The sequence below is a fragment of the Myiozetetes cayanensis genome, unplaced genomic scaffold, assembly GCF_022539395.1.
Source record: "Myiozetetes cayanensis isolate MyiCay16 unplaced genomic scaffold, myiCay2020 scf5-8, whole genome shotgun sequence".
Lineage (NCBI taxonomy): Eukaryota > Metazoa > Chordata > Aves > Passeriformes > Tyrannidae > Myiozetetes > Myiozetetes cayanensis.
Window position 1 is genome coordinate 2,933,954 of NW_026087742.1, and position 14,113 is coordinate 2,948,066.

General features: G+C 40.4%; 1 protein-coding gene across 2 annotated transcripts in view; it reads right to left on the minus strand.

Moving 5' to 3' along the window:
• CRYBG3 (crystallin beta-gamma domain containing 3) overlaps window positions 1-14,113 on the minus strand; it is a 78,373-nt gene that overhangs the window by 29,370 nt on the left and 34,890 nt on the right. For both annotated transcript variants that reach the window (XR_007631049.1, XM_050333634.1), the window contains exons 3-7: window positions 8,515-13,372; window positions 7,504-7,551; window positions 7,047-7,162; window positions 5,961-6,108; window positions 835-974 (exon numbers count right to left, since the gene is read on the minus strand). Coding sequence is in view for 1 of the 2 variants with exons in the window: in XM_050333634.1 (XP_050189591.1) it covers window positions 835-974; window positions 5,961-6,108; window positions 7,047-7,162; window positions 7,504-7,551; window positions 8,515-13,372 (5,310 nt within the window). In the remaining variant the exon portion in view is untranslated. The remainder of the gene's footprint in view (window positions 1-834; window positions 975-5,960; window positions 6,109-7,046; window positions 7,163-7,503; window positions 7,552-8,514; window positions 13,373-14,113) is intronic.

Sequence of the window (14,113 nt, forward strand, 5' to 3'; positions counted from 1 at the left end):
GTTTTAAATGAAAAAGAAAGCTGAATGTAGAAGTTGGACACAGGCTTAGGAGACCAAATAAGGAATGGAGGAAGAGGCACTGAGCCACATGAGAGTGATTTTCTTAAAGCTACACAGATCATAGGCAATTAAAAGTTATACTCAGTTCTATTAGAACTAAACCAAAACTCTGGTTTTAATTCCTTCACCACCTCAAGCTTCACAGACATATTGTAAGACTGTTGGAAGGAAGACTCGGCTCACGTGGAAAGGTAAACTCAAAACTCTGTTAATAGAACTAATGGCAATCTGCAATGACCTCTGAGAAGAAACACAGAACTCCCAAACTTCAGGAACTGGGAAGTGTTGGCCACTTACCCAGGAAACAGCCTTATTCTGCTCAATACAGGAAGTGCTGGGCTACCAAGCAGCCTGTCTCGTGTTGCATCACCCCCCTCCAGAATGTCAGGACATGGCTGCAGCTTGAGAAATGTTTGGATGATGTAATACTCATTTTCTGCTATTCAGCCACAGTGTTATAACAGGGTGGGTGACTAGGGAGACAGTATCTATTCTCCAATGAACTAAAAGCTCAGCTACTTCTTCTATTTATAAAGCTACTCAAAAATTGAATTACAACTTCTGCCAGCAACTAGGAAAAATGCCTTCAAAAATTTGGTTCCACTACTTATTGCCCACAGAGCATAATGCTGAAGTGTGGATCTGGGAATATCTGCTGTATGTTAACTGATTTGTACCGAAATTCCCCAAATATTGTTCAGATTTCTGACTAACATCTCATGATGTTACTCCTCTACCTGCTGGCAAAACGCTATTAAAAGGTTCAGTACTCACACTCCTGATTTGACCTTTATGTAAGGGTTTTTCTCAACATCCAGCTCTTCTAAATTGGGAATTGCACCCTGTATGCAGATAGGAAGCCCCTCTGCACTTCCAGCTGCCAGGCAGAACTCCACCTCTGGAACACCACAGTCCTGTGGAAACAAATCACAGGGTAAGGTTTATCAACAATGTCTGTGTGGATACCCACAGAACCCATCCCTGAAGAACTGGTAACGCTTCCTTATTTTTTTCCCCGTCTTCTCACCCTTCTAACATAACTCCAGGTTTCATATGATGGAAGGATTTTAGTTTCTTAAAAACAGAGACTGGAATTTTTAGAAAAGCTATGGGAAGTAAATTTCCACCTCCCAGGAACTTTCAAAGAACAACTGTGCATGCACGCCTGTCAGGCTACTTTCGAAAAGGTCAGTTTAAATACTCTCCAAGTAAAGGAGTATTAGAAGTGTTATTACAAGTATTATAATACTGACCTTTTTTTTTTCTTTAAAAAAAGACAGTGCTTCCATAACACACAATAAGACATGTATAAAGTACACATAACTAGAACTTTCTAGAAATGTCTACTACCTTCCCACCTCCCTCCCTCCATGATAATTAAGTTCTGTAATGAATCCAACTATGGTGTAAAGCCATATGAGTTCAATTTTCTGACGTGCTAAATAAATCTACAGCATTTTAGACAAAGAAAGGAAAAGATCAGTATTAAAAAAAATCTCTTTTGTTTAGTAGACACTTTAGAAATTTTCCTGTTACACAAAGCAACACCCTCTATTACCACATGAAGGTTTACCACTGCCAGATCCCGTGCTTGAACACATGATATTCCCTAGAATTTGCAGGGATTTTATTGAGCCATCCTCATTTAGTAATATTTATATAAAATGTATTGCCAATACTTTCCTCCCCAGCACTCAAACACATCATGAATCAATGAGGAACTCGTAAAGCACGAGAGCTTGCAGAGAAACTCAGCATCAGGGCACAAAAGTTCTTAAAGCTCTCTTTATTTTACAGAGGTTTTGAGTGGGGTTTTCATGGAGTAACATCCCACTGCCTCTTGATTAGTGTTTTTCAGCAGCTATTTAACTGTCAGCAATAAGTCTGGCAATTATAATAGATGCACTTCAGGATGTTATTTCACTTTCCTCATAAGACCTGAAGGAACACAGTATACTATTTTGGCAACTTTCCCTCATGCACAATCATGTTTCCCCTGTATTGTACCTTGCAAACAATGCACACTGTTTGTTTTTAGAACAAAAACTGTAATACCAGAATTTTTCTTTTCAGATGAGCAAAACTAGAAAAACTTGGAAAAAGGACTTTCTAGTACAATGCTACTTCATGGCAAAGTGCTAAGGAACTCAATTCTAAGTGTAATGCTAGGCAAGTTTAAAAAAAGTGAAAATAATCTCCCCATAGTTTTCACATGTATATGTATCTTAATAAATCCCATTTGAGAAATATTTGAAGTTTGTGGGGATTTTCCCTAATAATACCTGATATGTGATAAGGCTGATATCTGTAAATCCAACAATAAAGCTTGAAACAGAAAATCAGAAGCTGCACCTATAAGAATTCCCCAAATACTACTATTATTAATGGTTTTGGATAAATTCTGAAATGAAGTACCTACAAGACGAAACAAGCAGCAAAATTAAGTATCTGCCTGCGGGCTCAGACAGAATATGAGATGGAGGATGTTTAATTCAGTAGGACGCTTTTGTTTTTGTTTTTCATTTAAGATTGGAAAAAGCTGGTCTGTATTCTCTTTTCAAGTCTGCTCTTCCTGACTCTTAAGCTCATGAGGCTCCAGCTCAAGAGATGACAAATGTAGCAGAGTAGGTAAAGCACAAGCACTCATAATTACATCTCTCCTATTTATCACCATCTCTCTCCAACCAGATTTGGCAGTCATAAAAACCCTCTGTTCACTGTGACAGTATGTTTGTGTGTACCAGATTAAGTCCAGAAACTTCTTTCACAAAGTGTAAACTGAGGTTTTTATCAAAACCAATTCAAATATCTATTTTTGAAGGTAGTAATGTTTGAGCAAGAAGTACATCATATTTTCTAAGCACATTTTTTAAAGTCACAAATATGCATTTTGCCTTAAATATTGAGTTCAATTTACCTATATTAATGCACAGGCTGCAGAAAATGGTAACATTTATTATTACTGTATGAGATGAACACTCTGTATTTGCAGATGTATGCTCAAATACTATGCCATTAGCTTATACAATTCAAGCATGCAAACTTTAGCTGGGTAAATATTTGCCTTAGCATGTTCATATTTGCCTGAGCACATTTAATAGGCATCATTACTTTCAGAGGCTTCTTTAGCATTCCTAATAAAGCCACCATCTTCAGAAACAAAATGAAAACCACACAAACACGATAGCATTCAGGTTGAGAACTAGATCGTTCAGTCCAAGGCCCTTTCCTCAGCAAGGCGTCAAGATTTTGGAATGAGATACCCACATGCAAAACTATTATCATGCAAAACTACCACCACAATGTTTCAGGCCAGATCCAAAACTGGAAAGTTTTCCCCACTGTACCTGACCCCAAGCCCTGCCACCCCCTTCCCAGGCAGCCAAAACTCATGTCATTCACTATCCCGCTGACACATCAGGCAAAAATGGAGTAAAGAGCACTGCAACCAGGTTAGGTGGCTGTTGACTTCTTTTCACCTAGCAAACCACACAAAGAAAAGAAACACAGACCCTCCAGGTAATACTGTGAACAAACCCATTACAAACCCTCCTTTGCTTAAGGAGACTCCATAAGGAATCCAGTTATTCCCTGCCTAATCATCTTGCAGACAGTGATTATAAACTGCTATTTTCAGATCTCCTGTCATCTTGCAAAACATCTCCAGAAAGGAAAGGTCAGGAACATTTATTTCTAAGCTGGTTTTTGGAAAAATAACAGTTACCCTCTCTGGGCTTCCAGAAACACATGGAAAAAGACTTCCAACTGCATTTGCAGCAGGCCAGAGAACTGAATTTGCTAAACAGACTGTGCTGCAGGAGCTGCATTGAATCTGTGTGTCCAGGCAGACTTTGTTGGCCTAGGTTCATGCTGACTGGCCTTGGTGGAACTCAGTCTCCACATTACTTCAGATAGGTCTTCATTTTACTGATCACACAATCTGTTTCTTTGGAATCTCCTCCCCACGAGTTCCTTTAAATTAAATACACATGGATATACCTAATGCTTATCCACAGTTAGGCCACAAACTAACCCCAAAGCCAACACAATCTTTGCTTTTTTGTGGAGGCTTGAAGCCAAATCAAGAGCACAAAGCCACTGGTAGACTGTTTTTCAGCCAATCTGTTAGTAAAAAAAAAATTAAAATAATATTAAATGTACCTCCTACAGCTTCCTTAGCAAAAATCTGTTTTTCTCTTGTTGGCAAGCCATTTTCTTCTCAAATATTTAGCCAATGTTCACATCTGATAACTCAAGGCATCTGAGCAGCCATTAAACAAGCACCATAAAAAGCCACTTGCAGATCTGGAAGACAAGCCAGAAAACCTGCACACAGAGCCAGCATGGCCAAACTAGTCAGCAGAAAAGCCACTGAGCTACCCAGCCTGTGACAGAGAGTGGCAGTAAAACATGTGATCCTGCAGATCACACACGAGCTCCCTGAAAAAGAAACAACCATTTTTCAAATAAAAGCAATGCCCATATTTAAAAACAAAACAAACAAATAAATAAGGTAGCGTTTTGGTAAACTACATTCTGAAAGTACTTCCACAACCTAAAAAAGAGGGATGCTTTCACAAATCAAGGTTGAAAAGACTAAACCTGGCTTGGTGAGATCCACGCCCCTCCAGCTCCACGGACTAGCAGTAAAAGCCCTCCTAACCAACCACACCTGCTAGAGCTTTAAGTGACACAAGAACAGTGTTGATTACTGAACTAGTGCACTGTAACAAAGCTTTCCATCTGTGTTCCATATAAACGAACCACATACTGGAAGAAGAACAAAGGTCAAACCTATTTAGCTGTACTACAAAGATTTTTATCAAGCATGATGAAGCTAAACACAGTGTCTTTCCTATTCAAGAGTTTTCTTTCATGCCCAAGACACATCCAGCTTCCCTTGGATTCAGGCAATTCCTTTATTTATTTAGTTGCCTTTCACAGTACTGATCAATATTTCTATTACATATTGGTCAAAGGCTTTTAATTTGTTTAGCTCAAATAAATGTTGACTTCATTATTCCTGCCTTCAGCCAGCTTCTTTCGAGTTAATTTACTGTTAAGTGTTTGAAGAGAAGGAAAAAGTATTTCTAATTGTTATGACATTATGCCCCTGTACTGACGACAAAAAGGTTATCAGTATTAAAGTGAGTTCTATTCCAGCAGAGAACAGAGAAACCACTTTACTGAAAACCTTTCACATTTTGATACAAATGATAATTCGCTCACAGTAAGGGCCATTGCCCTGTGAATAACTGGAATGTTACACTAAACAAGAGAGCATTAAGTCTTCTGAAGTCACAAGATCTGGTAAATATATTCCTCATTCACTGAATAACAATGGATGCATTCTTTTTGGGTTTAGACATTTGATTCTTATCTTTTCAATAGAAAGCCTTTTAAACTTGTGGCTGTAGGCAGAGCCAGATGCTGTAGGTGTACCACTTGTTCACGTGGAAACCCTACAGGCAGCCCAAAGCTGTAGAGGGAACAAAAGTAATTTCTGGAGGCTACAATGTACACAGAGGATTAGAAACCCAGCTACTAACCTGTGAAACAGAAGCCATACAGACACAGTAGACAGTTTAAGGTTAAGATAAATCTTTGAAAAATATGAATTGATTCCATTTAATTTCAAATAACTGGACAGGTAAACATCTAAAAGGAGGGGAGTCATCATGTCCTGTGAAGGTGGAGGCAAAGAAACATAAACAATCTGCTCACTAAGTCAGGAAGAAAGGGAAATTTAGCACAGCATAAGCCCTAGAATTTATCTAAAAAAAAAGTGAGAAAAGTGATCCATAGCTAATTTGAATTGTCAGAAACACTATACACACATTGCCCACTGCTAGCAATACACCATTCCCAAAAAATCAATTCACTACTAAGAAAGTCTGTACCTTTGTTACATGTTTGATTGAACCAACTGTGAGGTTTCTTTGATGATGTTTCACGCCTGGGAGATCCCAAAGGTGATCCAGCACAGCCTCTCCTTCTTCTAGGACATATTTTCGACCCTGGAACTTTGGTTTCTCATAAAAAATCCAACTGTAATAACAATATCATGAACTGAGTTGTTGCTGTTAGGTGACACTGTCCTTACACAGCACATCTGATGGAAAGACCACTAATAAGCTCTTCTTGTCAAGGCAACTATCACATCTTTCTTATGCTGTCCCTCAACAGTCACATTCACTTCAGTATTGAAAACTAAAATACAGAGTTCTTTAACATAATTTAAAATATCAACTGTATAAAAACACAGCTAAACCACAAAGAAAATAAAATTTTACCAGAACAAATAGATTAATTGCCACATCAAAACATGTTGTGTTCCGGCAGGTACTATGCAAGGCATAAAACACACTAATAATGACATTCAGCCAATGTATGCAAACCCATACAAGGCTGCCCCGAAACTGCATAAATGTGACATGCATGGTTACCGTGGCTGACAGCCAGAAACATTCACTGCAACAACTGACACAGCCTCAGCTCCCCAAAGCACACCCAGAAACGCCTGCAAACTTAAAGGTACTTGGATATATCCACATTCCTCTAAATGCTACATTAAACCCAGCACTGAGAATGCTCATTTTACGGTCCTTCTGCAGCAGCCACTGTATAATGGAACTGAGCTGTAAAAAACCAGCATTTTCTCTGGCATACACATGCTTCTGGTCATGAGTATGGTTGCACTGTCTCAGCACTTCAGGCAAGAACTCTAAACTTACTTGTGGTTCTATTAGAAACTTTCTGTTTGAAGCTAGCTCCCAGGAGAAACAAGATTTTTATTTTTTTGTGCTGCAGCATTTGAAGCCTTGTTTCATGCTTTTTTTCATTGGTATCAGTCTAATTATAAAGAAAGAAAAAGACACTCTTGCAGATCGGACGTGTGTCATACATGAAAGAAATAAAAATACAAGAGAAATGCATATGCAAGTCTTTTGGAAAGGTTCTATTTAAATATGACCTGGATTTCTTACCATCCTCTAATTATTCTAAGTAATGCTCCAATGGGAAAGTTCCATGATGAGGTATCTGGCACATCAGAATGAACTTCTTGTTTACTTTTGTTGCCATAAGTATCATAAATAACAATCTGAAACAATATACAACGAATGAGGGCCCGTTTCAACATAGAGTAGAGACAGTTATTTTTTGCCTGCAATTTGTGCCCACTCAACTGGAAGGCTACACATTTTCTTCTTTTATGAAACACTCTACTGAATGAAAACAACAATTGCTGAGGAACACAGTAAAATGACTAATGGCAGGATTTTTAATAAAATATTCTCATTATTAGCATGTCCAAACATATGCAATAAATACATAAAAACACATAAAACTAGACTAATAACTTCAGATGCCTTCCATTCAAGAACTTTGGTATAACAAATTATTCCATGTATCATATTGATTTGTATGGCAAATTCTGCTTACCTTTCCTGGTCTTGGATTGTATTTGAGACTTGCCCTGTCAATGAGGTTCTGAAAATAAAAGGACATGGCAAACAACTATTAACACGTACAACACAAAGCGCAGGCAGATTATTCCGGGTCCACTACTCCTACACAAGAACACAAGTGTCAGTAGTAGAAACAACCAAGACCTGTTTCACTGCCGTTTAGAGCTGGTGTCAATAGTTTAACAGAATCAAACAGCAGAAAGTGACATGTGCTAGAAGGGAAAAACTATTATGGAAGTTCTGACCTTTACAAATGTATTACCCTTTCCCAGCAAACAATCAACTGCATTTCTTGCCAGTGAAAAAAAGCCAGAAGATAGCTCTAACACAGTATTCCCAACATTAGAGAAAGACTCCTTCAGATAAACATTTGGACTATGGGGCACTTTTAAATTGTAAATATTGGAAGAACTGTTTCCATACCCTCATTTGCCAGTACTTTAAGTAAACTAAAAAAAGAAATTTTAATCTATGGAAGCAGCTATGTTACTTACTTGCTAACTGAGCTCTAATTTGTAGAAGACACTGTGATGAAACAATCAAGCAGCCCAGCAAGTAGATATTTGTATCTTTTTTGGACAAGACAGCTCTATTAATCTCAGAAGTGAAAGAAATCAGAAGGCAGTTTCATTATCTTCAGGTTGAAATGCCCTCAACATAGTTAAGTCTGTGCTCTGCTATTATAGAAACTTGCTATTATGCACATTTTTCTACTGTATTTTCTGCTCACATATTCTGTTTTACAATTAAGTCCCTTTCATCTGTGTGCTGAATCAAGAACACTATGTTTTTAAAGTTACATTATGAGAAGACTTTTTTTTTTAAACTATGAAATGGTCTAATTACTTTTGATAAAAGAATTACTTTTTTATTACCTTTACGACGAAAGAATTAGTTTTAATTAAAAGAGAGCAAGGAGAATAGGGCAATTTTGAATCTGGGCTAATCGTTTTGATTATAAATTTTATGTGGTGTGACATCTTACCGCTGACAATTCTCCCAGTTTTGGCACGGCATTGTCCTGAGACCAGTGAATCTTTGGCTGCAGCATATCCTGGAGAATGCTCCCAAACCTGGTCCCCTTCTCAGAAGAGCAAGTGCTGGCAGATTTCAAGTACTGGTAGTAGACACTCATAGGAGGATGTGTTAGAGCACCATCAGCTTTCTCTGAAGCTGATTTACAAGGTGTTTGAGTGGGAGAAGCCACATCTGGAAACTGTTCTGGTTGCTCCTGCGAGTCAAGCTGTTCTTTAGAAAGAAGAAACGATTCAGGAGGTTCAGGAAGCAAAGATCTATTTTGGTCGTTTGACTGAAGGGTTGTTTTTAAACTCCCTCTCCACTGGCTGGAAAGACAGTCCTCTTCTCCCTCAGCATCAAGTGTATTTTCCTCATATGATGATTCTTCCTGCTCCACTCCATCCTCCTCCTCCTCCTCTTCCTCACTGAACCGAGTAGTGAACTGCAAGCGCTCAGAGACTGACTGGAGAAGGGAAAGCACGGAAGCATGATCAGAGTTATCTTTGGATTTTCCACCAGGACGGCTTCCCGGGGACACATCCGTGGAAAGCAAGTCCTCCTGGGAGCTGTCATCTTCATAGATGGGAGACAACGAGAAAGGATACACCCTGTAGCGCCTGGCCTCCACACTCAGAAATGACTCCGGGCCACGGCCATCGGTGGCTCCGTTCAGCTTGGTGTCCTGCCCACAGGGACAGGCTGACTCGTGCTCATTCTTGGCTCTTGCACACGCTGCATGGTCCATATTGTCTGAGGGCAAACCAGGAGAAGGAAGTGATCCGGCTTGCATGTCATCAGTTGAGATGGCTTTATTCTCAGTCTGCAGAGCACCTTCATAAATGATAGTGAAAGAACTGTTTTCCCACTGTTCAATGAGTGGAGAAGAGGTCAAAAGTTCTGTTGATTCCTTCATGTCATCACTGCAGTCCAGACCATTTTTTTCACGTTGTTCATTTCCCTCCGTGTCCTGATCGTTCATTTTCGCCTGCTTCAGACTCCCATTATTCTGGGCAAAGGCTGTGTTGAAGCACTGTTTCCCTTCGCTGTCCTCTCCAGGAACAGACAATTCAGGTACAATGAACTGTGTATCTAATCCAGTATTAACCTCTGTTCTCTCACTTGCCCCTTCTGCAACTTCATCTTCACTCTCCACTGCCTTTGAATCTTCTAAGGTCGCTTTTACTTGTGCAGCTCCTACCTCTGCAGCCTCTCTTCTGCAGTGCTCATAAGGACTGTCCTTTGCACTGCTTTCCAGAGACACCTGAGGACTGCTTTTATCTTTGGATTCACTCTGCATGCCAATAGATTCTTCATCAGGCACAAAAGATGACAAATTAGCATTTACAGCTGGCAGTAATATGCATTCTGGCACATTTGTACTATTGCTTGAACCTTTTAACTGCAATGGCAAAAGCGTTTCTTCAGTCACAGCAGCATCTCTATGCACAAAATGCAAAGATCCATCGGATTTTCTATTCCTTGCCGATGTTCCAGCTGTGCCACACATTTCTGCTGCAGCCACATGTTCACACACCATTCTCTTGTGCCTCTCTTTTGCCGGTGTCATTAGATCTGATTCTGGCCTTGCTAAACTACCAGTGAGAAGAAATCCATTTGCTTGACAAGTAACTGCATTTTTTGGTATCTTTTCATCTCTTTGGGGCCAATCTATGCCATTTGCCACACTATTTGGAAGCAAAGGAGGATCTAAGCAATCTTCCTTTTCACAGTTTACAGTTACACCCCGAGTTTCCTTCATCTCTGTTGGTTCCTGGGTTTTGGCAGGAAACTTTGTATCCAGATTTAAAGTCTTTGGCATTTCAGCCTCAGGTTTAGGCTCAGCTTTTTCAGAAGGCCTTTTACTCTCAGTGCCTTGCCACTGACTGGATGCCAGTTTTTGTATGGCTGAGTTAATGACTTCCTCAACTGTTTCTTTTGCTTTTAATGCTAGTGCACTATGTAGGTCAATTGTATCAGGGATGCAAGAGAGTGTCTTTTCATCTTGATTATTTGTATCCACTCTTTCATTTCCTGTAAATGAAGATGAGCCTCCTCCACTGCTCTCATTAAAATCTTTTAATGACTGCGCAGCTGACTGGATTTCTCCTGCTTCCAGCTGTACAGCTTCAGCTTTCTGATAATTTAGAATATCCCTGTTTACTAAACTATCCTTGCTACCACAAGGCTGGCAGACACCAAAGGCTTGCTTTGCTATTATCTCCTCTGTAGCCAAATGTAAAACCGAATGCACAATCTCTTCAGCTTTCCTAAACAACGCAGCATCTCGGAGTGCAGCCTGTTCTTGTCCCTCAGAACAGAGTCCAGCTGACTCTGCAGGTGCACAGGCACCAAGGCCCACCTGTCCCACAGCACTCCTGCACACAGTCCCAGCACAGGCCGGCTCGGCTGCTGTTTCCAAAGGTTTCAAAGGACAGATGGGTGGTGGCATTGCCTCTGCCAGCACACTGCTGTCAGCCTGGTGTGTGAAGGCTTCCTCTGCCCCATCATGAGCTCTGTGGCTGGAGGAGTTACTGTTCCCCTGAGCAATGCCTGACATCTTCAAGGCAGAAACAGAAAGGTTGGAGGCCTCTCTGGATGGCAGAGAAACTGAAGTGGGCCTGGGGATGTAAACACCCCCTACATTTACCCCATCAGCAGAGCTATCAAGCATAGGTGGAATAATCTCACATTCTAGAGAACCAGCTGGGCTCAAAGCTCTTGGGTCTCCTGAGCAAGGTGTCCCCTCATTCATGTTGCCCTCAGGGATGATTCTCCTAGACTCTGCAACTGCAAAAATAAAGCTGTTCTGTTGAGAAGCAGCAATCTGGCCATTTTCAGAGTTAGTGGCAGAAGGCAGCATTTTTCCTTGGCTGTCAGATGAAGAATCAAGTACTGTGGGTGATATCCTAGGCTTATTGCCATTTTCCTTCTTGGAAGAAAAATTATTATAACTCTTTTCAGAAACAGGTGGAGATTCAGAAGTGATGCCTACATCACCTTTTTCACAGGTGAAAGAAGAGTGGTTGGTCAGAGGTCTTCCTTCATGTCTCAAGGCAGAACGAGAAACTGCCAGATTTTTTTCTCGTGACTTAGAAATATGGGATGTAAATTCCAAGATGCAGTCTTCACACTCAGAAGTAATAAGATCAGCCCCAGTCATACCAGTCTTATTGGTTTTAGAACTAGCAGGAGTATGATTGGTTAAAGGGCAAGGTGCAGTGTTATCCTCCACGAGTGTAAATGTCTTGGTAGGACTGCCTTCAATAGTTTCAAGAGAAACAGGACCAAGGTTGTGAACAGGAATAGAGTTTTTTGAGAGGGTCATATCTACAGTCTCAAACGATTTCCTCTTCTCATATTCAAGATCAGGATGAGAAAGTGTCTCTCTGGAACCTTTTAAGCTGATTTCTCTTTTCCCCACAGTTTTATTTTTGAACTTGCAGCTCGGATGAAGGGAAGCTGAGCAACAGCCTCCAGTTTCAACAGAAGACTTGGAAGTTACAGAGAGAGGTGCTGTCAGCTCATCCAAATTAGTTTTCACACTCTGACACCCACATAGGCATGGTGATACATTGGCAACATTTTCTACTGCAACCTCAGATAAAACCTTCATTGTTTCCACACCCTCAGTCTCTAGATGAGGTAAACCATGCTGCTGTGTGATAGTGTCCCTGGAATTCTCCACATGGATTAACTTGTGTCCATTTGGTACATGCACTGGTCTCCCTAAGTCACTCAGTTCTTTCCAAGTCTCCCTGCCCATGACTCTGCCTTCATCATGTCCAGTAGATGACACTGAAGTCCCCAGATCACCTGTGGCCAGGCACTTTTGTCCGCTGGATTCCACGCTAAGTGAAGCGGGTAGTTGTTCGTTAAAAGGTAAAAGCACAGCAGCAGAAAAGTCCTGTGGATTTTGCTCTCTTTCTACAGTTGCCACAATCTTCTGTGTATCACTTTTTCTTGGATCATTGCCTTTGTTTGCACTACCAGTTTGCTGATCTGCCTCCTGCTGAAATGTAATGGTACTGAAATGAAGCATCTGGACACCCAACAATCGCTCCGAGTGATTTTCCAGTTGATGATTAAAGCAAAATCCTCCCTTACCCACCTCTAGTTCCTCATAAAATGTCTTACTTTTTGACTTGGATGAATGTAAACAATCATCCTGTGTTTCTTTTGGGGACTCCTTATTAGCTGCTTTACTACAATCCTTTTCTTTATCCAAGTTAAAAGTGGCATTTTTGTTTGTCTGAAACAGAGCTTCTGCTTCTCCTGGCAATCCATCTTCTTTTCCAGTCAAGTCGTTTGCAGAACTCACTTTGAGGGACGGAGTAACCCGGGAAGTGGAATTGGTCGGGATCTCACCGTTTCTATTGCTAAATGACAACAATGAATCAAGCGAAAATGTCCTTTTAACTTCTGCTGCAGCTAAAGCAGGTTCATGTCTTAAATCGGGCTCATGACACGGTCCAGTCGATGATGTTGTGGCCTTTGCAGTTATTTCATGTTTACTTCTACCCAAGCCGTGCTGAGCTTTACCAGACTGTTTGCTTCCCCCTCTAAGAGCAGAAGGATTTAATTCGGCATCACCTTGGGGATCTTCACCCTCATCTCTTCCATCTTCTTCTACTGGGCGTCCTGATTTCAGAGACGGAGTTCTTTGGATTTGTCCATTTTCTTTGACCATTGAGACATTTCTGTTCTCAGGATTTTCTTCTCCTTTCCCAGTAACTTCTGACTGACTCTTCAGCAGCTGCCTGATCCTTGCAGAACCTCGATACGTTGCATAGGTGACCGCAGGTGCTTCTGCCTTCCGTTGCATGTGCCTGGAACAAGGATCACACTATCAGCACAAGAGAGACAATCTAAACAGTTCTATGATAATACAGGTTAACACAAGCTGTAGATTATATCTCCAAACTTAAAACTTATGCTAAACTGTAGATTATATATAAACAATACTGTTTACCTGCACAGGTTGGCACAAATCGCAACGCTGTTTTCACTCCTTCTGCTCTTCCTAAATATGGGTTTGTAGGACAAATGATACATAAACACCTTTTACTGAAAAGCCAACTTAAACTACAACCAAAGAATAGATGTTGCTATAACCAACTTCCCTCACTTGTTTTCGACCAGACAACAGAGTTACCACCTACAAATGTCAAAGTCAGTATTTCAGTGACAGAAATGAGCACGCTTTAGTGAAGATGTTATGTCATGTCCTACTAAAGCAGGTCTGTAGACGGAAACTGAAGAAAATGCACTGTACTAATGTTCATTCAAATATGGAATCGAAATTTAAATTTTTACCCAAGCTCTCAACATATTGTTAGGAAACAGAATGAGGAGAAACAAAAAATGTGGAGAAAAAAATAAACTACACAACAGCAGATGCTTTTCTGAACCACAGGGTAGTAAGGAAATTGAGTGCATGGAGATCAGGTAACCATGAAGACTGTTTGAATGCTGGAAGGAATACTAAAATGAGAAGCCTAGAAATGTAACCAGGAGTTGATAGATCTACACATTCATTAGTCTTAAATTTAGCAGTAAAAACCACTGAA